The following is a 27,168-nucleotide window of genomic DNA, read 5'->3' as shown; positions in this document are numbered from 1 at the left end:
AGTCACAGCTATTGTTTCAATAGCATTACAGAGGTGCAGTTTTACCTTTGTAGAAATAGGATTACATGGGAGGGGGTCTTTTAGGAAACAATCACAACCTTGCTCAACATTGGAACAATTTATCAGATGTTCTTGGGGCACTGTGCTGCCATATCAAAGTTAGCTGTTTAAGGATTGGCTGGTAAATTCAGGAGAAAATATTAGCCTTCCTTAAGAATATTTGCCCTCTTACTTTCAGAATTCTGAGGCATAGAATATACTTTATTCTACAACATGTGCAAATTGAGGCTGTTTTCAAGTTAGCATAAGAAAATGAAAAGAAGTTCTACATTAATTGAAACCCCAATATAATCTCAGTTGGGAAAAACCTCCAGCACTGACCTGGAATATGAAGATTAAAAGCCAGAAGAACATTAATGAACAGATCAGGCAGCTGGTCTGTACTATCTGAGGGCAATCCATCTTCAATCACATGTAATAGGAACTGAATAAATTGGGAATTGAGATGCTCTGTGGAAAAAAAATAAAGGACAGAGACATTGCATTTTTACACGGAAAGGATTAACTCTAACATGACATGGGTTACTGGTTAAAACCAGCCAAACTTGAAGCTAGTTGGCACTTGATTAAGGTGGTGAGATATGTAGGAGAGAAATTCCACTTTATTTGTAGACCTATACCATGAACTCAGGAAGATTTCTAAAGTAGCGGGTGGGGAGAGCATAGTTTGGAGTGGAGAATGATATGCTCTAGAGCAGGGGTCCTCAACCTGTGGGCCAGGGTCCACTACAGGTCATGGTCTATTCACAACTGGGCCGAGTGAGTGATGGGCTGGCTTATGTGCGTAACCCCACTTGTACAAGCGGTAGACCGCCATGCGTGCGCAACCCCAGTCATGCAAGTGGCAGGCACCAGCACTCACAGCCCCACTTGCACAAGCAGCAGGCATGCATACTCACCACTCACACAAATGAAGCTGTGTGTGTGCCTGCCCCTCACACAAAACCATCCTCCCCCCCTCCCCAGGCCGCCATCCCGGAAAGGTTGGGGAATGCTGCTCTAGAGAGAAGATTAAACAGATACCACTATTGCTTTTCTTGTATCCCCCATGCACAGTTGCAATTCCCAGTATCTGGTTTTTCAGTTTGAGAGGAAAAGGATTTGGGGAGATTGAAGGCTAAGTGAGTTTTCCCACTGGTCTGCCTGAAGGCCATATTCTAATCTTGTTACTGAAGATTCAGCTAAGACCCCCACTCCAAAAACAAACCCTTCACCACCAAGGAACAGACTTCTTGAAAGCTATCTCTATGCCAGGGATAACTCCCTTTACCTACGACATCACAAACACATTTGGACTTATTTACCTGTCCCACAATAGTTTGTCTAGTTACAATTAAGCCTAAACATTAGCGACCCATCTTTGTTTGCTATATCTATTATGAAAGCTCTATAGTTTATGGGAATAAGCTGATCTTTACAAAAACAATTGTAGGATCACACCAAGATGATGCAGCAAAGTCAATAAAATCAGAGGTCTTTGTTTGCTCTCTTATATTGTCCAGCTTGGCACATGTTGCTCCCAAAATTCCAAGGCAACTGAGATCTTCTTTAATACTTTCCTGTTGCCCTAAACCTGGTATCTATTCTCCTAGACAAACAATAGTTTGAAGAAACAGGGTTATCTGAATCAGTGCTTGGAAGATAAATTGGTGATTTATTGCTTTTTACTTGTTGGATGAAAAAACAAAAAGAAATGCAATCCAGATATTGCATCAGTTTCTAGTTTGGCCTTTAAAAAAAACCAAAACCCTCTTATTTCTTTTAGCAAGTTGCCCTACTACACTATAAGCTACCCTTTGCTCTTTCTAAAGTCTCCCCCAAATCTACCAGGGTCTTTTTATATCTATTCAATACAGTAAAAAAAAAAAACCTTTTAGTTCTAATAGAACATTAGACATTTATTTTGTTTAAAGTTCTTCTGCGCTGCTTGATAGCCTAGATTTTCTTGATGTTGTAAATCAATATGTTTATTATGTTGATAGATTAAAAATAACATATATTTGACATCCAATGCAAAAAGTTTGAAGAACATTGGGATCTAGTCTATGGCTTGTTCTAGAATCCCTGAAGCCTACCAGTTAACTAATTGCTATCACAAATTTGCATGCTTTCTGTTAAGGACAGATTCTGTTAATTAGTAATTAGTAAAAAGTACTTTGGGTACTTTCCCAATTAGTTAAGAGATCTGGAAATACAAGAGAATTAAGAGTAAGAGGGATCTAGAAGTACATAAATTCAGTCCTATTAAGTGGCTGCTTGCCATCTAGTTCTCCCTATGTTCAAAATCATTCTCACCATAGTGATGGTATGGTAGAGGTTCTCCCATACAAAATATCATCGTCAGCACCAGTGCAGAGTAACACATCTTCTGATGGTCTAGGGGGGAAAAAATCATTAGCTCTAACAATATTGCCATGGCAGAGTATCATGCATTTATAGTCTCAGAATTCACCATATTTTTCTGTACAGAATTATCTTCTCTGCTGGACATCTGTACAGCCACAACTGAAAAGTATATGTAACAAACCCATTAAAAAACCAAACCACATACGGACATTTTAGATTAGTACATATCTTAGTATGAGGAGATAGTGTATACTAGCCCTCAACAACCACAAAGAAGCCTTGAGTGTAAATGTTCTACAACAAGTATCATTTTAAAGTTAGTGTACATCATCTTTTCCTAATTTGGTTGAAGCTCCTAATTTGGTTGAAGCTTCAAAGACATTTACTCTGCTTGTTGAACCACAGGTGTAGCTCACTTCTGATATATTAGGAAACACTACTCATTCTAGGAACTAGCAACGTTTCTGAGGGCTTGACACTAGCTTATGCTATAATAAAACCAATTATTGTGTGTCTTTTTCTGACACTCATTCAGATGGCATATTTCTGTTTTCAGAAAATCTGAAAATCCAAAAACTGACAAGGTTGGTTAATCTGTAAAATAAGTAGACAGATTTATGACATGACTAAGCAACTAGGTCATATTCTGCAAATACAGAATAATTAACTTCTTAGCTACTTGTTGGCTGGGCAGAAATTATGTTTCCAGGTATATCTTAAAGCTTAAACCCTTATGAATTGATGCACAATCCCATTATAAAATAAGATAGGATAGGTGGGGGAAGTTAATGCTCTAGACTGCACTCCTGGGGAGAGTATGTTTTATGGCACCAGGTGAACACCTGGCCCTTTAAGAGGCGATTCTGAGCATAGGTTATGGGGTTTTATTTCACTCCTTCTGACAACCCCCCCCCCATGTTAGTGCCCACTAACATGGACTGTTGTTGTAGGACATGGACTGTTGTTGCCTATTTTCAAACTTAACTTCCAACAGGAAGAAAAGCACAATATTTAAAAATAAATAAAAGTTTAAAATAGATCTCCATATAAAGTACATTTAATATAATACAAACGTATCCTCTAGCTGTAACTTAAATGCCTTCCCTAAAACAAGGGAAAGATTTTCTCTAGGAAAGACCAGTCTAAGCAAATGTGAGTGGAAACCTTCTGAGATTCAGTAACATTCCAGGTGTGCAGTTTTGCTTCCCTTCCAAAGCACATACGGATCTCATGCATCAACCTGTCCCAGAGTCTCCTACTGCAGCATAATTTTCACTTGCAGCGTCTATACATGAATGCTCCACAGAATCCCAGCCGCTGCCTTTCCTGAATCTTAATTAGTTGGCATGTTCCAACAGGGGTTTATGTGAGAAATGCTGCATAAGAGGCACATGGCCAGCACGAAACACACTTTGTCCTATTTATAATAGATCATCAAGCCATGCAGAAATGTACAAAGTTGTGGTATTATATGCAATAATAAATAATCCAATGGAAGTCATTTAAAAGAGGACTGATGCTTAGGTTATCCAATCTGCAAGACGGCTAGCATAAATTTATTTGGTACTAGAATAAATTTGTTCCTTTCCTATCCACTGTGTGGATTTTATTTCACTCTGAGATGGCATGACTATCACTCTCCATCAGTTGGCACTACCAGTCACACAAGCATATATTAATTGGAAATTAATTGGACTTTGGGAAAAATGCAAAGAAGAACAACTGAGATAATTAAAGGACACAAAAACGTATCAAGAACGGCTGCATGAATTGGTCTAGACAAAGGAAGGACTAGGGGTGACATGATAGCAGTATTCCAGACAAGGCAAGACAAGGAACAATGGATGGAAATAAATCAAGGAGAGAAGCAACCGGAAATTAAGGAGAAACTTCCTAACAGTGAGAACAATTAACCAGTGGAACAGCTGTTGTCAGAAGTTATAGGTGTTTCTTCATTGGAAGTTTTAAAGAAAAGACTGGACAGTCACCTGTCTGAAATGGTATAGGGCAGTGATGATGAACTTTTCGGCACCAAGTGCCCAAACCGGAACACACGTGCATGCCTGTGCATGGGTGTGCGCTGGAGTACCAGAAACCTGAAGACCAGCTGGCTGGCACGTGCATGCCTGTTTTTTGGCTGGTTTTGGCCATTTTTTGGACCGTTTTCAGGCCATTTTTGGCCAGAAAAATGCCCCCCAAAATGGCCTGAAAATGGTTCAAAAAACAGTCCGGAAAACAGCCTGGAAAATGGTTTTTTGGGCATTTTTGGGGCATTTTCAGGCCGTTTTCCAGCACTCTGGTGCCCGCGAAGATTAAGAGCAGGTGGCAATGGCACACATGCCCACAGAGAGGGCTCTGCGTGCCACCTCTGGCTCATGTGCCATAGGTTTGCCATCACGGGTATAGGGTCTCCTGCTTGAGCAGGAGGTTCTAGCAGGTTGGACTAGAAGACCTCCAAGCTCCATTCCAGCTTGATTCTGATAGATTGAATCAGGATTTGCAGGATTGACTTACGTTTCTTGAAAATGTGAAAAGAGGGCAAAGAGGTCCATGCTTTGGATGCGTTCCCTGTGCTTTTATATAAAGCAGAATAAGGAAACATGTTCTATAGCAGCATTTTTCAAGCTAGACAATTTTAGGATGTGTGGACCAATTCCCAGAACACCCCAGCCAGCATGTTGCCTTGGGAACTCTGGATGTTGAAGTCCACACATTTTGAAGTTGCCAAGCTTGAAAATCACTGCATATCATTCACCCACTCAGCACAAGGTATGCAAACCGTTTTTTAATTGTGACTCACAGGCTGAGAGAAGGATTGGCCCAAAGTCACCCCGCCTGCTTTTAAGCCTAAAGTTGGACTAGAACTCACTGCCTCCTGGTTTCTAGCCTGGTGCCTTAACCACTAGATGAAACTGGCAACCAACTTTCTGGAAGACTGCATCATTCTCCCCCCCCCCTTTGTGCTGAATTTGTTTTCCAGCTTTAGACCTACAGACGTATCACTGTAGCAGCTGTAACTGTTTTTCAAAGAGAATGGATGACAACTGGCAGCTGACAGACCACATCTGGTTCTTCCTGACATCTTCTTTGAGTCCTTCACCTTATGTTCATCTCTACAGGCAAATTACCTGTAGAGATGAAAAACCAGGAGTAACTTTGAATTCTACTCAATTACTCTCCTGGCAGAGGAATGAATGTAGGAGCCTTTGGGCAGTTAACAAAACACTGCCAGGATTTTTAACCTATGGAGTTCATGCTTTGTTTGGAACAAGCCAGGCCTCTATGAACAAATATCCCATGCTAGAAAAAGGCTAATCTTCTCCAATGTAGAGCTTCAAGCTTACTGCTTCCAGTGTAAGGCAATTCAAGTATAAAATATATCATTATATTTTGCTACTATTTTACAAAGGCCAGTAGCTGTTACTTGCTGAAGAGGGAAAGACCAGGAATAATTAAAGATCTGCAAGAATTACAGCAAATCACTAGAACTTCAAAAGATAAAGACAGCAGATAAATCAAGCAGATATGAAATTACAAGATTTGTTTTAGTTACTTCAACTAAAGGAAATAGAGTGTCCCAAGCAAACCATTCTACAAAAAAGGCCATTGTTGCACCACAGGTGTATTAAAAAAAAAAAAGAGTGGGTTACAAACAATTTTAGGGAGAAAACAACAATCAACTGTATTCCCCTCTGAAGTTATAATATTGCAAATCACCACGGGACTCTGCAGCCGATGGCAACACATACATAGTAAGCCAGTTTTCAGAAGTGTCTGAAAAAATGCTTTCCCTACAGTTTTGGGTCAACATCAACATTTTCTGAAGTTGACATTAAGGTACATCTTATTTTACTTTAAATACTGCAAAAGAAAGCCGCAAAGAGGGGGAAAGGTGATGTTCAACAAAGCAAGATTAACCTTAAAGCTCTGTGTGTAACTTGGGCCTGTTGATGTAGAGACCAGATTACAACTGTTCTAGTTAACTGGGCCTTGCTGTATCTTATAGAAAGCTTTCCAGAAGGATACTTAAAGCACTACAGCCAGATGTGTGACAGCAAAGAAACACTGTGGGACAAATTAACTCACAAAGAAAAACCGGGCAGCAGCCATAATGCCAGTGTCAGCGGTGGTGTTGTATTATTTCATCAAACTTATTTAGAATCTAGTGTTTTAGCATCCTATGTTTCTCTTTAAAATTGGGAAGCTAAAATTGGGACGCTATGGAAGAGCTACTGCAGGCTTGGCACCAATCTGAGTTGCTTGAGAGTCAGCAAGGATTACCCTGATCTCTGCCAGCCACAAAAAAGGATTAGATACTCTGCAATCTATCAGAAGATGGATCAGCCTCAATTCCCAAGTTGCTAGCCCCAAAATAAGCTTCCATCACTATACCATGCAAAGTCATTTTTCATGAGAAATCCTGTTTACAGTTCTTTGACAGCAACAGGGAAAAAATATCATCCAAGCGCTGAGTTACAAAATAGCGCTCAGAAAGGAATGAAAGCAGTGCAAAGTGCACACCATCTTTTGCTGCTTATTCATTACTTTAGTGTCCTCCTTTGCCAATTGTTATTTTAAATAAACTGCCATTTGAACATCAATGAAAAAGGCATGATAGTTTGGCCAACAAAGAGTATATGTCAATCAATGAAGAGTCTCTAACACATTAGCAGTGACATGCATGCAAGATAGATGTAACTCTTAGCCATGAAAAAGACAAGCTTTGGTTAGAAAACATGGCAAGGAGCAAGCAGATAAGACACATTTTTCTGAAATTGATACCTCATTAGCTGGACATGTACACGGTTCCTATTCTAACCTCAAGTGCCCCTCTGGTGATAGACTTGACTTGTTGGATATTGAAAAGTGGAATTAAGTGTAAGAGTAGTAGCAATAGTAAGAAGGTGGAGGTGCTTACAGTGCTGCTCTAAGTTCATGCCATTTAGGAAAGAAATACCAACCACAAAGCCAGAGTCTGACACCAAATAGATGGAAAGTCCTACCAACAAGGAAGTATCAAGAGACAACACAAATGGAAAAAACAACACAACATGCATATTTTTGTGTGAGTTTAACTGGATATGCAAGTGGACTTGGAAAGAGCGGTAAAGGGTGAAGATAAAGACACAATGAGACTCCCTACTCATCTGGCTGGCAACAAATACAATGATAAAAGAATATGAACACTGAATGAATGACAGCAGGAATTTCTTAGAGGAAATGACTGAATATAGCAGAATGTAACAGACTGACATTAGTGAGGAACGGAACTGAATCCTGCTGTTTAGATGGCAGCATGCCAACACCCCTCTTATAGCAGAGGCAAACATCCTGCTAACATAAAGTGTCAGCATCATTTTTAATCTCCACTACCAAGCTGCAGAGAGAAATAGCCTCCCAAAAGTTCTACAAACAAATGTAGAAATATTTTGGTCTTCTGACATGGCAGGCAATCAATAAACTCCTATGATAAAAAGAAAGCTAGCGAGTGAGTATGTGTACACAGCCAAATCTCAAAAGAACAGGCATAAAAAGTTTCATATCCAGTACTTGGATCAGAATGTATCCTACAGCAATTGCATAGTTATGTGTAAAGGTGGTTATTACAGCTGCATAGAATTTCGTATTCAAAGGATGCATCACATTTGGCTGAGAATTCTTCAACCAAACAAATCTTCCCACAGAGGAAGGTATGGCTATTTTAAACAATTGTAGGAAGGTCCTACATTCGTATCTATACCCCAAAAGCACCTGTATGTCTTTGAGCAGGATGCACTGCATATCCCTACTAATGATTTCCAACATGACTTTGACACTTATTCAGGATTTCCCTTTTCATTTTGTTAAGGTTGCCCGCTGGTTGTAGGGAAGAACAGTTTTGATGGTCAGATTCAGACCCAGATAGACTGACTGACAGCAGGGTATTGATCAAATGTAAAATGTTCTTTAGCTCAGCCTCCGTTTCTATCTTATTTTTTCTGATTGCAATGGAGAAAGACCATTTTAGTGTCTTATGAACTCTCTCTGATATTTAGGGCAAATGCACTCTAACATATTCTCTTAGAAATTTTTCATCTTAAAGCTTTTTCTTAAAAGGAAAATATACTAAAGCAGTTGATCATGTTTGTTGATCTATTTAAATCCTAGATAGAAGTGTTGTTCCTACTAAATCAGATTTTTTTTAGTTATATGTCATTTAAAATAAAGGTAACATACTGTATCTAATTATAAGGTTGAGTGCTTTTTTTTTTGTCCTGACAATAAGACAATGTTGGCAACTCCATGCATAAAGTTTTCTTGGCAATCCTATGAAGTGGCTTGTCCCTGTCTTCTTCCAACCTTGTCATGTATCCACCAACCGTTGAGTTCCAAGGGCTTTCCTATTTAAGTACTATGTAGAGTGGAGCATGCTTAGCTTCTGCTGATACCTGTTGATGCTGGAGCCAATGTATTAACAAAACAAATTTTCCATGTTTTTTGTTAACAGCCAATAAATGTTCACCAATGTTATATGAAAGTTTCTTCAAGTGCTGGTTAGCTATGATCTCTCTATCAAGTGCCAATGATGGTTCTTGCTTTCAAAGCTGAAGTCCAACATAAAACTTATTCAAGAGTATCAGAATCCCAACTTAAAACAACTCTTATGGCAGACTTCCAGGGGAAGCAATGGCAGACTAAGATGATTTCACTTTTAGTGGGAGAGAGAGAGAGAGGGAGGGAGGGAGGGAGAGAGAGAATTGTGTTCTTGCCACATCCATGCCTTCATCTTCATTTCTCCATAATAGTACATAATTGTCATATACCATGAGGAAAATAGAGATTCCCTTTGAAAATTGCTGCTAAAACTGATTACTACCAAAAAATTCATAGAACCATAGAGTTGGAAAGAGTCATTTAAGGGATCAAGTCAAATCTGCTGTCTAGCATTTCCAACAGATGTCTCTTGAACAAATTCAGCGAGTCTGGGTCATTGGTTTCATTGTCAAGTTGCTCTTAATATTAAGATTTTTTTTTCTAACATTCTACCAGAATCTATGTTCTTTTAATGTAACTTAATTCAGTCTCCTGCACCCTCAAATGTTAGATCTTGACTTTCTATGAGATATATTTCAAGATATTTGGACAGTGACTTCATTTCCTTCCTCTCTCTCTCTCTTTTAAAATATTAAACATATTATCAATAGATCTGCTCTTTGAGAGAGATAGGCAGTTTAGAAATATGAAATATAAATAAATAGTCTTAGTTTGTAGTTGCCAGTTATCCTCATTGCTTTTTTCCAAATCTATGCAAGTTTTTCTGTATCATGGTATCCAAAATGAGACATGGTCTTCAAGGTAGGATCTGACCAAAGCAGAATAAAGTGGAAACATTACTTCTTATAATTTTTATAAGTTTTATAAGTTATAATAATCTTATAACTTTTGCCATGTAATAGTACTCTTAGGTATTCCCAATCCTATATCTATACATTTGGTTTTTATTTCTTAAGTGAACTCTGCATTTGTCTTCGTTAAATTTTGTTGTTATTTTCTGTTCATTTCTCTAACTCATCAATATTATTTTGATTTTATTACTGTCTTCTAGGATACTAGCCCGTTTGCTCAAATTTATATAATCCACAAATCCAATATATATTCCACCCACTTCTTTACCAATTCATTAACGGAACCTTGAAGAATAGAAGACCCAGAACTGAACCTTAGGATACCCCAGTCAATACTTCTCCCCAAATTGATGAGAAACCATTGAGTAAATAGCCTTGTCTTTGGGAATGAATTTCAAACCAGCTGTATATCTTTTACATTTTCATTCTCCAGTTTAACCTTTACACAGTTTGCCATCAACATGTTATGGGGTAACTTGTCAAATACTTCAAGGTATATTATGTCTACAGCATTATATTAAAGAAGTTACCATTGTAGTCTTTAATGTAATTTTTCCCCTTACTACCTGTATCAGGGATTCTCAATGAAAAGGAAGATGTTATGATCCGTAACTTTATTACTACATATTAATTAAATCTATATTCAGATTTTCCACAACATCATGTTCAACACAGATCATCACTTCAATTACTGCAATACAGCTTTGGAATATATTCCTTAAGAGCCTCATAAGGTAGTGACATATCATCAGGAGAAGAAAAATTTGTATTCAGTCTGAGCTATAGGAAGATTTACTGTATAAAATATTCCTCACCTTGGGTATGAGTTTGCATATCTCGGGCTAGCTCCATTGGCAGAACAGAATTAACCAGAGCAGAAATAATAGCAGCATCCAAATTGCACATTGCTCCAAAACATTTCAGAAGCAGCAGGCGTAATGGAACTCTGTGCTCCTTAAGAAGAAAATTGTTTTTAATTAACAAAATACCCAACTATAAATAATGCATACTTCTTTTACTTGCTATTCAGAAAGTGAAGTATTCCAGGTACACCTCAGAAAATCATTATTCTACGCTGACCGCAATAATTTCAGTAAGCAAATTATTTTATTTATTTAAAACATTTATACTGTATGGCCGCTCATCTTATACCAGATGACTTCCAATCAACAATTAAAACAACATAAAAATCATATTAAACGATTAAAACTGCAAACATAATAACTGCTGTCATTAAGTCAGGCTCCTAACAGTCTCCTGATGCTATCCCAGTGCTTTGGGGATAAAGTCAGATCTTTGATACTTTTCAGAAGGCTAGAAGGAGAGAGGCCTACCAACTTCAGGGGGAATAATGTTCTGTAGGACTGTGGCTGCCACCAGAAAAGGCCTGCTTCCTTGCTCTGGTTAAGGGAAGGGATTAGGGGCGTGCCCACCCTATCTAACCTGGTAGGATGGGGAGATGTCTTTAGGGCACGGGTGTCAAACTCACCGCGTCACATTGCTGTCATGTGACACATTGCGACATTTTTTCCCTTCGTGGAACTGGGGTGGACATGGCCTGCGAGTGACACATCTGGCCCGCAGGACGCCAGTTTGATGTCCCTGCCTTAGGGAAATGCACTCCTGCAGATAACCTACCAATATAGGGCTTTAAAAGTGATAACACTTTGAACTGGACTCTGAAGTAAATTGTAAGCCAGTGCATCACACACAATAGAGGTATTACATGGGTAAACCTAGGGACACTCATCACTATGCATGCTGCCTCATTCTGGACCGGATGAAGATTCTGGATGGTCTTCAAAGGCAGCCCCACGTAGAACCCTCTGCAGTAATCTACATGGGAGATGATCAAGCCTTGAGTGACCCTGAGTCAAGTCTCCCAGTCCAGGAAAGGGTGCAACTGGCATGCTAGACAAATCTGTACAAATCCATATGGGGTGGCTATTCAGAACATCAGAAATTGTAAAGATGCCATCATTTTATTACTGCATGTTTGATCCTATTTTTTGTGCTCCCTAGATAAAGATTCTAAGCTTCTAAGAATCATGTCACAGTTAACCTGCCTTACACTGGTTTTCATGAGTATTCTAGTATTACTCTAATATTCCTTCTAGTATTACTCTAGTATTCCTTCTAGTATTACTCTAGTATTCCTTACAGTTACAGCTTAGTCTATATTCCAGTCTGTTACCCAAAACAGCCCAAGTCACAATTGTCAATCATTCCTAAATGTTGCTCTTTCTTATGCAAACTCAGTGGAGAAGCCAGGAGGGAAGATTGCAAGCAGAGGGGATGAAGGATTTGATGGGCTTGGTGGGCTTCAGGAACAAACCTCAAACCTTCTGGATTTCTGAAGGCAAGGAAGATTTTCTAGACTAGGAAGCTGGAGAACGGCATCATTTTCACGATCGCTTGGAAGGGCTCTTCTCCAAATTGTGTGATTTTTGAGAAGGACCCTTCCAGTGATTGTGAGAATAGGCCAGCTTGCAGAAGGATGTGAAGTGGCCTTGATAGAAAGCTGCAGAAAAAGGGCAAAGACAAGTGGACCTAGGTGTGATGGAGTGAGGAGACAGAGCCCTCTCTCCAGTGCTCTGCTAAATGACCTGCACAATCACTTAACTACCCCAACTGGTTTATGATTGATGAGCAAAGCGGTCATATCGCCATCTCACTTAATGATGGCTTCCCTCAATGACCAAGATTCCAGCCCCAATTGTAGTTGCAAGCTGAGGACTACCTGTAGCCTAATTTCCAACTTAATACACAGATGTATCTCAATTAACCAAGAAATGGTTAATTGAGATACATGTTTCAAGGCACCCGTGGAAATCCTTCCAATGACAGTAAGGCTGCTACTTCTCTTCCTTAATGCTGCTTTTTAAAAGTAGGAAAGGGAAAACTACATTTGGCTTTCAAATTGCTAGGAAGGACTCTGGTAGTCATTATTTCTACTTTTTTGGGGAAAACAAAGCTGTCAAGCATAGGAAAATCAGGAGGTCCAGGCAGTTTAAAATGAATATAAAGGCTTATTGCAAACTCATGCTCTCTACAAGAATCTGAACTGCTAAAAGTCAAAGCAAACTGGTAGAATTCAAGGTGGGCTGGACTTGGATCTCTTGTGGGCATGAAGGGACGTAAGTCCGATGATGTGTTTGACCCCTCCCTCGGGCTCAGCCTGGTCATCTCCTACAAAAATGAATATTACCCCAAATGTTATTGTTATTTCCATACACTCTTTTCCCAATATAGAGAATCCAAAGCAAACTTTGAGAATATTCTATTGTTTTAGTGTGCTGACATCAGACTTCCTAATTCAGCCACTGCTCTTATACTTGGCCCACTGGTTGATAGTTTAGCGTAGGGCTGCCTTGCCTGCTATTTTTACTAATCAGTCTGATTGGAGATATACCTAAAATAAGGGAACCTAGAGATTGAGGGTGGAGGTGGAAGAAGAGCATCATTATAGCAATGCTGAGTTACTGCTATGTTTAAATTTATTAATATACAAGGAAGAATTAAATTATTCAAGAGTTATGCCCTAAATGCAATGTCATACCATCTGATAATATGTCACAAGAGATAATACTGATTCAAACTCATTCCTCCTGCACATCTTCTTGCATACTTCTGGATCTGCATCTGTCTGTAAAATGAATGGGAAAAAAAAATCAACGTTCAGAATAGAGCAACAAAGGCATAGTCTATGGCAAAATCTAGTCTATTTTCAATGTTGGTAGTACTAAAACTGTATGTACATTAAAACAGACTTTGCCCACAAGAATGTTTCTTTCCCTCCCTCTGTTTGTCTCTTGGGTAACACTTCTATTTTATATACATTCTTACAGGAAGAAATACCTAAGAGCCTTTGCAATAAACTCATAAACAACTTACTTGAAAAAGAACCAAACCCAGATGAAAGATGAATGTTATTATTCACTTGGAGAGGATTAAAAATTATCTAATGAGCTCGACAATTACTGGAACATTTACTCTGACTACACCTGAGATGAGTTAGCCCAAGAGGCAAGCACATAATATGTAAGATCTCATCTAACTTGACTATAGCATTAGGAATGTTATTATTATCTTAGCTAGAAGGTAACATTTATTGTTCCATTTGAGAATTTTAATCACTTGGTCGGCACCAAAAATTTGAGCTTCTCTTGATTCCAAGGGCCTCTATTTTGTGAACTGCCCATCCAGGCATTAAGCTATCTTATCACTCACTTTCCATTTATAATAATCAAAATGCTGAGCAAATAAACTTTATAAAGAGCCTGTCTCTGCCAAAGCAACGGATTACCAGAATCTGAAGCAGTTCTTCCAAATAACAACAAATGACATTTTCATCTTCATAGAGGGCCCAACTGCGCTGTTGGGCATCATCTTTGTGCCGAGCCAGGTCTGTAAATATCACCTTCAGTCTCTCTTCATCATGGCAAATCTGTCCAGAAGGCAAACCTGAACAGAGATCCTGCAAGAAAAAGAAATAATGCACCATCTTAACAGGAAGTACTACTGCAGATGCGCCAGTTTTCAAATACTTTTCAAATAGTTGTTAATATCTGACGTATGATCTATCTATACTATCTTGCAATAAGGTACATCATTTTTTTTCTTTATGGAAGCAAATTTCTTTCAAGTAATATGTAGATTTCTACACTTACAGATTTTCTGAAATACTTAGGTGAATAACTTTATATGGAAACCCTAAATTTGCCTCTTTGAAATAAGGCCCATTTCTACAGTTGCTAGGAGAAACAACAGTTTATGAATTTCTATCCCTGCAATACAGGTAGTCTTCGTGTTATGACCATTTGTTCAGTGATTGTTTAAAGTTACAATGGTACTGAATGGACTTACGACTGGTCCTTGAAGTTCTGGCATTTACAGCACCTCCCACCTTCCCCCTTTGCTCACTCTCAGCCAAAAGCATCCTCCTTCCCTGGGGCCTCTGTGTGATCATATGCACGCACCCCGAACCTTCTTTTCTTGGCCACACCATGCCCTCTTTCCCAGCCCCTTCTCTTTCCCTGGCCTCCCCAATCTTGCATTCGTGCACCCCGCATTCTTTCCCCAGCCTTCCTGTTCACATGCTTCTAAAACAATTATCTATGATATTTGTTAGGGTATAGGACAATCTATGAGAATTGTGAGAATAGACTGCTGGATCTGAAGGGCCAGGGGTTCAATGCAGCACGACACTGCTTTTTTTCTTATGGCCTTAATCACCAGGAGAGATTAATGTATCTTTTAACAGAAGTTTGCTAGCTCCTTAAGCAAAGGAAGATATTTTTAAAACATAATTTCATTTCATTTTTCATTTCATTTTATTAAATTTGTATACCGCCCTACTCCCGAAGGACTCAGGGCGGTGAACAGCCATAAAATAAAACATATAAATACAAAATTTAAAATAGAGATAAAACAAATTAAATAAATTTGGCTGAACCATTTTAAAACCCCAATAATTTAAAACCAAATTTAAAATTCCCATTTAAAAGAGGAAAAGTTTAGGTCAGACCGGCTTGCTGGAATAGGAACGTCTTAAGCGTGCGACGGAAGGTACGTAGATCCGGAATCCTCCGTATCTCGGGGGGGAGCTCGTTCCAGATAGTAGGTGCCCCCACAGAGAAGGCTCTCCCCCTGGGGGCCGCCAGTCGACATTGTTTGGCCGACGGCACCCGGAGGAGCCCCTCTCTATGGGAGCGTACTGGTCGGTGGGAGGCTATTGGTGGTAGCAGGCGGTCCCGTAGATAACCAGGTCCTAAGCCATGGAGCGCTCTGAAGGTGATGACCAAAACCTTGAAGCGCACTTGGAAGACCACCGGGAGCCAGTGCAGCTCGCGCAGGAGAGGCGTTACATGGGAGCGCCATGGCGCTCCCATCACCACCCGCACGGCTGCACTCTGTGCCAGTTGGAGCCTCCAAGTGCTCCTCAAGGAGAGCCCCATGTAGAGAGCGTTACAATAGTCCAGACGGGAGGTGACGAGGGCATGAGTGACCGTGCGTAACGAGTCCCGATCCAGAAAGGGACGCAACTGGCGGATCAGGCGAACCTGATGAAAAATCCTCCCGGTCACGGCCGTCAAGTGCTCTTCTAAAGACAGCCGTGAATCCAGGAGGACACCCAAGTTGCGAGCCCTCTCCGTGGGGGCCAATGCTTCGCCCCCAATAGTCAGCGATGGCACCAGCTGACTATATCGGGATGTCGGAAACCACAGCCACTCGGTCTTGGATGGGTTGAGTCTGAGCCTGTTTCTCCCCATCCAGATCCGTACGGCCTCCAGGCACCAGGACATCACTTCAAGGGCATCGTTGGGGTGGTCTGGGGTGGAGATGTACAGCTGGGTGTCGTCAGCGTACTGATGGTACTCCACCCCGAAACCACGGATGATCTCGCCCAACGGCTTCACATAAATGTTGAACAAAAGGGGCGAGAGGACCGATCCTTGTGGCACCCCACATATAAGGGGCCTCGGGGTCGACCTCTGCCCCCCTGTCAACACAGACTGCGACCGGTCGGAGAGAAAGGAGGAGAACCACCGTAATACGGTGCCTCCCATCCCCAACCCTTCCAACCGGTGCAGCATGATACCATGGTCGATGGTATCAAAAGCCACTGAGAGGTCTAATAGGACCAGGATAGAGAAACAACCTCTGTCCCGAGCCCTGCAGAGATCATCCACCAACGCAACCAATGCCGTTTCCGTGCTGTACCCAGGCCTGAAACCCGACTGGAACGGATCTAGATACGTCGTTTCATCCAGGTACTGGGGAAACTGTCGTGCCACCACACTCTCAACAACCTTCACCACAAAGCGAAGATTGGAGACTGGACAATAATTAGCCAATATTGCCGGGTCCAGGGAAGGCTTCTTGAGGAGAGGTCTCACCACCGCCTCTTTCAAGGCGGCGGGAAAGACACCCTCACTCAATGAAGCATTTATAATCCCCTGGAGCCAGCCTCGCGTCACCTCCCAGGAAGCCAGCACTAACCAGGAGGGGCACGGGTCCAACAAACATGTGGTCGCATTCAGTCTACCCAGAATCCTGTCTACGTCCTCAAGGGTCACAGAATCAAACTCATCCCAGATAACATTCTCAGCACCTGCCTCCGTCATCCCCGCTGGATCTACCCAGTCGGAGTCCAGATCTTCCCGAATCTGAGTGATTTTGTCATACAGATACTGAACAAAATCCTCGGCTCTTCCCTCCAAGGGGTCCTCCCTCGCTTCCTGATGGAGCAGGAAGCGGGTCACCCTAAACAGGGCGGCCGGGCAGTTCTCTGATGACGCAATAAGAGCAGCAAGATGAGTGCATTTCGCTGCTTTTATCGCCACTAGGTAATTCTTAATATGAGATCTTACCAGTGTCCAGTCAGATTCAGTGCGACTGGCCCTCCAACTACTCTCTAGGCGTCTTTTCCGGCGCTTCATCTCCCTCAGCTCCTCAGTAAACCAAGGAGCCAGGTGAGATCGGCGCCGGGTCAGAGGCCGCAAAGTCACGACTCGATCCAGAGCTCCAGCGGCCGCCCTGTCCCAGGCGGCCACTAAGTCTCCAGTCGAGGCGTGAGCCAGGACCTCAGGCATTGGCCCAAGCTCCGTCTGGAACCTATCAGGTTCCATCAGGCGCCTGGGGCGGTACCATCTTATCGGTTCTGCCTCTCTGCGGCGGGGTGCAGCGGTTCGAAGGTCAAGGCGAAGGAGAGAGTGATCCGACCATGACAAGAGCTCGATGACTATGTCCCCTATCTCGAGATCACTCAGCCACTGTCCAGAGACAAAAATCAAGTCCAGTGTGTTTCCCCCCATGTGCATAGGGATATGAATTAGCTGGGTCAGATCCATAGCCGTCATGGAAGCCATGAACTCCCGAGCCACCTCAGACGTCTCACCCATGGACGGCAGGTTGAAATCCCCCATGACCATAAGTCTGGGGGTATCAACCGCCACTGCGGTGATAACGTTGAGTAGCTCGGGCAGGGCTGCTGCCATGTGGCAGGGAGCCAGGTACATGATCAGCAAACCCATCTGAACCCCATGACCCCACTTCACAAGGAGGGTCTCACAACCGGCCATCTGAGGAACAGTGGCCTCCCTCGGCCTAAAACCTTCTCTAATAATAACCGCTACTCCCCCGCCCCTCCCCTGAGACCTTAGTTGATGGAATGCGTGGAAGCCTGGTGGGCACATTTCTACCAGAGGGACCCCTCCCTCCAGGCCCAACCAGGTCTCCGTAATACTTGCCAGGTCCACTCCCCCCTCCTGAACAAGATTACAAATGAGGGGGGCTTTATTTACTATGGACCTGGCATTGCACAGCATCAGCCGAAGGCCCGGGCCCTGAGGGTCTGTGCAACCTGGAGAACGAGTGGAGCCTTGGGGGCCGAAGCATGCTACCGCTTGAAGACAGCGGATGCGTGCTCCCTTAACATGATATGGCCCCCTGCTCCCGCCATATCTACCCCTCCCCCTCACAGTTTTTACACAGATTGTAAAAACACAATCTGGACAAGCTCGACCCCCCCCATTTCCTCCGGAACTCCCGCCCCCCCGCTGCGTATAGTGGCCAGGCCTGACCTTCCCCTTGGTGGGTTATCCCCCGAACCCACTACCCTAGTTCCAATTTTACCTCCCCCCCCCGGGACCCCTTAAAAATTTTTCCAAAAATTTACATAAAAAACCCCTCAACCCCCTCTTCGCCGCATGCCACCTCTCTGGGTTCCAAGACCCGTCACTGAGGTAGGACCTCGATAACGTGGAGGGCCAGGCTTGCGAGAGGGGGGAGTCTCGCAATGCAAGAAGCTGTGCCTTTAAGTACATCTAAGTTCTGAGGTAGTGATAAGGTATGGCCCAGGGCTCCATGATAGTCCAAATTGTCCTGAAAAAAGGCAGGTTAACCATAAACGGGAGAGTCTCCACTGTCCTCTCACGGCAGTGGGGGAGTCCAATGTTCCAACCAATTCGAGGGTAATTGTCCAACCAGCCTCTCACGATGGTTGGCCAACTAGCCATGGGCGAGATGGTACATCCCATCGATGGTGAAACAATGATAGAAACCGGCTCCGTTCGTCCTCCCGTAAGCTGCCTTTTTCCATACAGCCAGCGTGCTAGATAACAAACAGAGCCAGGTCCAAAGTCTCCAGAAGAAAGTAAGCTGTCCACAATATTCATACAGGTAGCGTATAGATGGGATAGTACAGGCAAGCGGATAGAGGAAAATAAGTGGGAGCCACCTCCATCGAGCAGAAACCGGCAGGGCAAGCAATGTTAATCATAGGGCCTGATAATGGCCCAACTAGGACGGGGGGGGGGGGAAGAGAGTTAACCAGGGCTGCGCAGTAACTCCAACAGCCCCTCCACCCTCATTAACCCCCCCCCTCGAGTCTTCCAGATCTTCCAACCATCCTATATGCCCAGTCCTAGCCCCCCGAGATGGTTATAAAGGAGGCCTCGCCATGGGAGCTAAAATTAGGGAATTTGATTTTATTATTCCGTAGAAATTCAGCAAAGCAATAATAATTATACAATTATGAATTCAACAGATCGCAAATTCCTTCTGAACTGCATGTGATTTCTAGAACTAGAGAAGAAAAAAAGGCAATTCTCTACCACAGAGCACATTTGGTAGCATCAATTGTGCCACTGAGAAGCTTTTTGCCATAGTCATTACCTCTGACAGAAAAAGACAGAGGCAGGCTTTTAGAGAAGAACCTAACAGATACATAGCAAGATTTATGAATAAACGTGCAGGGAATTAAAGATTTTGTACTTTTAATTTTCAGGTGCAATTATAATCTCTATCTTGATTTGTCTTGCCAGTAATTTACCAGCGAGGGAAATTACTGAGGGAAACCTGTGACTTTTCCATCTTTGGCAACTCTTAGGTTTTATCAGTCTCAAAAATAGGGAAAGCCAAGAAAAATGATCCTAACAATTAACTTTAATTTTAAATTTGTTTTAAAATAATAGGGGTGTTTTAATTTGTTTGGGCCAAATTATTTAATATGTTTTTATATTGTTTTTAAAGTTTGCATTATGTGTATTTTATCTTTTGGCTGTTCACCGCCCTGAGTCCTTCGGGAGTAGGGTGGTATATAAATCCAATTATAAAATAAAATAAAATAAAAAATAAACTAAGCCTTCCTTGGTATTAACTATAGTTTTTTTCATTTGCATGACACCACTGAAATTAATTTAGAAGATCTTGCAAAATAGTCTTCAAGCAGTTTGTTTGCGCAGAAGCTCATTTAGTGACTGCTTCACTTAGCAACCATTCACAGTTATGAGTGATGAAAAAGTAACTTTATGTCCAATTCTCACGTTCATGACCTTCACAGGTTTGTAAAACAAAGGAAACCTGAAGCAAGATTATATGGAAAGTCACAGTTTCACTTAGTGACTGCTTTGTTGAACAACTGAGTTGTCAGTCACAATTGTGGTTGCTAAATTGTCACGTGTAAAAGATCAAGCACACATGAAGATTCAATTAAATTGATTTATTGCTAAAGCCTATAGACAGGAATCTCCTCATCTAATGCAGAGGTGGGTTGCCCCCGGTTCTATAGAACTGGTAGTAAAAACGGCGGGAGGCTCCGCCCACCGACCCCGACATCACCAAAGCGCACATGTGGCCCCACTGTGAACCGGTAGTAAAGGTAAGTAGAACCCACCCCTGATCTAATGATAAGCACCTGGTTAGAGTTACCATAGATAAGGGACAATGGCACTTAAGAGGGGTTGGACTTAATTCGTTTGTGGCTACGCAAGGATTCTAGGCTGATCCCTCTTTTCACTCCATCCTCAGGTTCTGCCATTCTTTCTCCTACATAAACAAATATTATCTCTACTGTAATCAGTGTTCTGCTTTGGAGTTTCTTCATATGAAAGTTATTACTGTATTAGAGAAGCAATAACCTTATATTGTGATTTGGCATTATATTTCGCACAGCAGCTATTATCTTTTTCTCCTTATGTTTGGTTTTCAATAAGTTTAATATTTGGAGGTGCGGGGGGGGGAATAACGTTTTGCATTCCAATTAATTCACCTTGCGAAAATACTTGCATTTGCCTTCTGAGAATGCTTATGATCAACTAAATCTTTTCTGGAATTACCTGTAGTTGGTATGATATTTCAGGCAGAACCAACTCAAATGAAAAAAATAAATGTCTGCTTCACAATACCTGCTTTACAAACATACCCCCCTCTCCCTCTCCCTCCTAGCCACCCCTTTCCTATTTTTTTTCTTATTTGTATCCCACATTTATTATTTTTACAACTAGGTGGCAAACATATCCAACCATCTTTCTCCTACTATTTTTTTGTTTTACAAAGATTTCAAATAGTTTCTTTAAATATATATATATATCTGCAAATATGCTAATTTAGAACACAGGAGATCAGAACTGCATCTTGAGCTGTAAAAAGCTGTGCCAAATCCACTTGGATTACTGTATGATGATGATGATTACCACTGTATGTACCTTGCCTTTCTGCACAATATAACTATCAAAGTAGTTGATCTTTTTTCTCATCGCTCACAGTTATCACTGGAGGCTGAATGAGGTTAATATCACTTACATAAATACAACAAGAAATATCATTTACGTATCCTGAAAACAAAAATGCCTATTCTATTCAGATTCCTGGAAACAAAAGGCAAATAGGTTTAACAATTAGTTATTACAGGGGTGTCAAACTCAAGGCCAGGGGGCCGGATCCGGCATGCAGGGTGCTTAGATCTGGCCCGCGGGGCTGCCTTGGAAACAGTGAAGGACCAGCTCGCGATGCCTTTGCCAGCAAAAATGGAGCTTGTGAGGACTGCCCACAGCCCTCCTGAGCTCCATTTTCGCTGGCAGAGGGTTGCAGTCACAGCCAAAAACGGAGCTTGGGAGCCCGTTTTCACTGGCAGAGCTCTCGGGCCACCACAGGCACCCCCAACACGAGTGAGGTCAAACTGGCCACACCTACCCTGGCCACACACACCCCAGCCCCCCAAGGTCAAACACAACCCTGGTGTGGCCCTCAATAAAATGGAGTTTGACACCCCTGAGTTATTAAATACAAAAGCACTTTCCTTGAAAATCTGTACACCCAAAGTAGTGAAAATATCAGCATAAAATACCTTTTGGCACAGTAATTCCTGTAAGAAAGATGGCAATTCAAAAACCTTAAAACTGATAGGGTTTTGCACTTACAGCTATATTTATAACATGACTGATTGAATGAATTCACAATTACAGAAGAATTGTGAACCCATTGTTAAATTCTTGTGATTAGGTCACCCTGGAATCTCTTTTTCCCAAGTTTGGATACTTCCTGTTTTCCCATAAAGCTTTAAACACCATACTGATTTTTCTCAGCTTACACAATGTGATAACAAAGTGCCTGAAAATCTAACTAGAAAAAGGTACAAACATTTTGCTAGGTTTTTTTTTTTTTAAGGTTTAAAGATAATAAGAACCCTTTCCTCCCATTACTCCAGTTATTTTAATATGCAAAGTAAACAAGACACTGTTATCTCTATATTTTCTTCCTACCTCTTCCATTTGTTAGGAAAGAGACATTATACTTGAGATGCTGAACTGGAACAGCACTGACATTACTTAAGAGAAGATAATAGTTTTGCTTCTTGATGACAAATAATGCCTCCTATTTGGGGTGTGTGGGAGAGGGGGAAGGAAGTGCTATGTGTGCCACCTTGAGTTCCTTATAGAAATCTGGGATAAAAACAGATAAATAGCTATCTACTATGCATAAAAGCATAGTAGATAGCAGAAAGAGGAACACATTCTTGCTGTTTTCCATAAATGTCTTGGAAACCATCACCTGAGAATGAACCCTGTACTCTAATAAGGAACAAGTCATCGGTTATGGTTCTTAATGGCTCTGTTTACGATGGGCAGAAGGAACCGTATTTTTCGGAGTATAAAATGCACCTTAGTTTTTGGGGAGGAAAATAAGAAAAAGCTGATTGGCGGGTGGATCGGCCTCCCGGAATACCCCCAATCAGTTGTTCCCAGAGGTGAATTTTAGCAACAGGTTTGTTGGTTGTGAGCTCTGTGCCTTGTTTTTTTTTTTTCCAGCCTCTGAAAGCTTCCGAAACAGAGCTTCAGAGCTTTTTTTTCTGAAGCTGTTTCGGAGGCTTTTTTACTGAAGCTTTCTTTCAGAGGCTTTTTTTTTTTTCCCCTGAAGCTCTGTTTGAAGGCTTTTTTTTCTGAAGCTTCATTTCTGAGGCTCTTTTCAGCCTCTGAAACCTCCATTTGAGTATAAGACGTACCCAGATTTTCACCCTCTTTTCTTGGGGGGAAAATCTCTCAAAAATATGGTATATCTCTGATGACTTGTAGTCAATCCTGCTAGCCTTTTTGACTCTCTTTTTTGAGAATCAGAATAATAAAGGTGAGTTTGACTTCTGGTGATTTCATGGAAGCATCCTGGTAACTTTCTTGAAAATAACATGGAGGTTGTCACCTTCTGAGGTGTTTCCCAATCTCGCACACAGATCTGGGATTTGCTGTTGTTCTGCGATTTGCTGTTAGTTCTGCCATCCTATTAAGTCCAAGCCTGGTTAGTTTTTACGCATCTGTTAACATTACAGTATTCCGATAGCAGCAATGGAAGGAGTCAGCCCATTATCCTAAACTATATTGCTGAAATGGGAAAAAAAATTGTATTCAATATAACCAATTTAGGGATGTTTTTGCACAGAAAGGCAGTGAGTTCCATTTACTTCCAATCCTCAAATATTGCTGGCTTAATAATTATTTTCTAAAAATCAGAATTTTCTGCCAATTGTCACACTATACTTTGAATAATGGATTCCAAAACACAAGATATTCTGCAACCTTGAAATCAGCCTACTTTTGATTTACTAGGAAAAAACCCTGCTGCTTTCAGTCTTTATAATAATATTGGCTTATTTCCTTTAACATTCCCTTCCTCATTTGCTATTATTCCAAGTATTAAATTAAACCTAATTTATAAATAAAAATATATGCCAAGTACTTGGACTTTGTCAAAACCTTGATTTTTATAATCAACCTTCATGGCTTGCTGAAAGAGACTGAAATAGAATTTTACAACATGAAGATTCAATCTGATAGCATTTAAAGTATCCATATTCATTTTTTAACCTAGGATGATGTTTTATTTATACATTCATCTATATAAAACACTTACATATAGCTGAGGAGTGATGGCCAGATGTTAGTTTTACAAACTGCCATGTAGCAATTTTTCAGCCAAAGCAATTTACCATACTTTTAAATAACAGTCGATCACTGACATATTTGCTACAGGAATTGAATTTATTTCTCCAGCTCCATCAATTTATATGCATTAGGAAAAATGAATGATAAGCTAACTGCAGGATTCATTGTGAAGGACTGCTAGATGAGTCTGCTTCTCCATTTCTTCAAATGTTTGGAATGAATGATTATTTGGGCACTGCCACCAAATAATAATAATGTGTCAATTTGTTTATAACCTCATTAACACTATCACAAAAAGTTTTGATTTCATGTAAGGGAAGTTTTGTGGAAGAGAGTGCTCAGGATTATCTTCATGGCCAATTTCTGATGATTTGCTGTGACAGGTTTTCAAAATAATTATGTGCCATATAAAATACATTTGATTCAATCCCAACTCATCGTCCCAGAGTTGTTTTGGGATTTTTTAAAAAAAAGATTTTCAGGAGCTCTCTTAATAGAGAGCTGGCCGCCTCTTTTGCCATCTCTCACCTCAATGACTATCTTTAAATATCGCTGATATCCAAGGTTCCCCTTTTCCATCTCATCATACTTGTATGGCTTATACCTCGGCAGATTTGCTCGCGCTGCGAGATGCCCCCCTCTCGCGGTGATGGCCTTCCACTCTATCGAAGGCCTACCTTAAGGACGGGCTTTGGAGCCCCGAGAGGTGGCATGTTTTAAAGCGGGGATTGAGGGGTTTTTTAATTAGGGTTTTTAATAATCTTTTAAGGGGAACTGGGAGGGCGACCAAAGGGGATGGGGGGGGTAATCCACCTAGGTCAGGGCCCAGCCCGGCACAGGGTAACGGTTTGGAGGGCACAGGACGAGGGATTGGGGATATCATCAGCACGGTGGATGGGAGGGGCAGATATGGCGGGAGCAGAGGACCTTATCTTGTGCCGGGGGTGCGCACTCGCTACTTGAAAGCGATTGCGCGCCCCGGTCCTCAAGGCTCCCCTCGGATACTAGGCGGCTCAGATACTCAGGACCTGGGCCTCCGGCTGATGCTGTGCAACGCCAGGTCCGTGGTAAATAAGGCCCCCCTCATTTACGATCTTATTCAAGAGGGGGGAGCGGACCTGGCGGGTATTACGGAGACCTGGTTGGGCCTGGAGGGAGGGGTCCCTCTGGTTGAGATGTGCCCACCAGAGCATTCCATCAGCCGAGGGCCCAGGGGAGGGGCGGGGGGGTGGCGGTTATTATTAACGAAGGTCTGGGTCCGAGGGAGACCACTGTGCCACAGATTGCCGGATGTGAGTCCCTCTTTGTGAGATGGGGTCATGGGGTTCAGATGGGCTTGCTGCTTACGTACCTGGCTCCCTGCCGCGTGGCAACAGCCCTGCCCGAGCTACTCAACGTGATAGCCACGGTGGCAGTTGATACACCCAGGCTTATGGTCATGGGTGATTTCAATCTGCCGTCCGTTGGTGAAACGTCGGAGATGGCTCGGGAGTTCATGGCTTCCATGACGGCCATGGACCTGACCCAGTTAGTTCATGGCCCCACTCACAGGGGGGGGGACACACGCTGGACCTGATTTTTGTCTCTGGCCATTGGTTGAGTGGTCTTATTATAGGGGATATAGACATGAAACCCTTGTCATGGTCAGATCACTCACTGATCACTCACTGATCGTCTGGACCTTCGAACCGCTACACCCCGCCGCAGGGAGGCGGACCCAATTAGATGGATCCGCCCCAGGCGCCTGATGGATCCTGATAGGTTCCAGACGGAGCTTGGGCCAATTCCTGAAGATCTGGCACACGACTCGGCTGAGGACCTCGTAGCTGCCTGGGATCGGGCGGCTGGTGGGGCCTTGGATCGAGTCGTGCCTTTGCGGCCTCTGACCCAGTGTCGATCCCTCGCGGCTCCTTAGTTCACCAAGGAGCTGAGGGAGATGAAACGCCGGAAAAGATGCCTAGAGAGTGGTTGGAGGCCAGTCTCGCTGAATCTGACCGAACACTGGTAAGGTCGCATATTAAGACCTACCTAGTGGCGATAAAGACGGCAAAGTTTAACTACTTTTCCGCCTCTATTGTGTCATCAGGGAATCGTCCGGCTGCCCTGTTCAGGGTAACCCGCTCCCTGCTCCATCCGGGAGTGCGGGAGGATCCCTTGGAAGGCAGGGCGGAGGATTTCGGACAATACCTCTATGACAAAATCGCTCAGATCCGGGGGGATTTGGACTCTGACTGGGTAGATCAGGGCAGGGTGACGAGGAATAGTCTTGAGAATGTTACCTGGGAGGAGTTTGATGCTGTGACTCCGGATGATGTGGACAGGATTTTGGGGAGACTTAGTGCGGCCACATGTTTACTGGACCCGTGTCCCTCCTGGTTGGTACTGGCTTCCCGGGAGGTTACACGAGGCTGGCTCCAGGGTGTTATCAATGCTTCATTGAGTGAGGGTCACCTCCCCGCCGCCTTGAAAGAAGCGGTGGTGAGGCCTCTCCTCAAGAAGCCGTCCCTGGATCCGGCAATATTGGCCAACTATCGTCCTGTCTCCAACCTTCGCTTCCTGGCGAAGGTTGTTGAGAGTGTGGTTGCGCGACAGTTTCCACAATTCTTGGAGGAAACATCCTATCTAGATCCGTTCCAGTCGGGTTTCAGGCCTGGACACAGCACGGAAACGGCATTGGTTGCGTTGGTTGATGATCTCTGGAGGGCTCGGGACAGGGGTTGCTCCTCTATTCTGGTCCTGTTAGACCTCTCAGCGGCTTTTGATACCATCGACCATGGTATCATGCTGCACCGGTTGGAAGAGTTGGGGATGGGGGGCACCGTATTACGGTGGTTCTCCTCCTTTCTCTCCGACCGGTCGCAGTTAGTGTTGGCAGGGGGGCAGAGGTCGACCTCAAGGCCTCTTATATGTGGAGTGCCTCAGGGGTCGGTCCTCTCGCCCCTCCTGTTCAACATTTATGTGAAGCCGTTGGGCGAGATCATCCGTGGCTTTGGGGTGAGATACCACCAGTACACTGATGACACCCAGCTGTACATCTCCACCCCAGGCCACCCCAACGATGCCCTTGAAGTGATGTCCCAGTGCCTGGAGGCTGTGGGGATCTGGATGGGGAGGAACAGGCTCAGGCTCAACCCTTCCAAGACTGAGTGGCTGTGGCT

General features: G+C 42.7%; 1 protein-coding gene across 2 annotated transcripts in view; it reads right to left on the bottom strand.

Annotated features, from left to right (window-relative positions):
- NCKIPSD (NCK interacting protein with SH3 domain) overlaps window positions 1–27,168 on the bottom strand; it is a 124,739-nt gene that overhangs the window by 11,845 nt on the left and 85,726 nt on the right. For both annotated transcript variants that reach the window (XM_060688316.2, XM_087883724.1), the window contains exons 6-10: window positions 14,098–14,268; window positions 13,351–13,437; window positions 10,607–10,745; window positions 2,356–2,436; window positions 382–510 (exon numbers count right to left, since the gene is read on the bottom strand). In XM_060688316.2, coding sequence (XP_060544299.2) covers window positions 382–510; window positions 2,356–2,436; window positions 10,607–10,745; window positions 13,351–13,437; window positions 14,098–14,268 — 607 coding nt within the window. The remainder of the gene's footprint in view (window positions 1–381; window positions 511–2,355; window positions 2,437–10,606; window positions 10,746–13,350; window positions 13,438–14,097; window positions 14,269–27,168) is intronic.

This window comes from Pantherophis guttatus, chromosome 2 (assembly GCF_059756535.1).
Source record: "Pantherophis guttatus breed Tessera chromosome 2, ASM5975653v1, whole genome shotgun sequence".
NCBI lineage: Eukaryota > Metazoa > Chordata > Lepidosauria > Squamata > Colubridae > Pantherophis > Pantherophis guttatus.
Note: the sequence above shows the minus strand (reverse complement) of the source record. Positions and strands in the feature narration are given on the sequence as shown.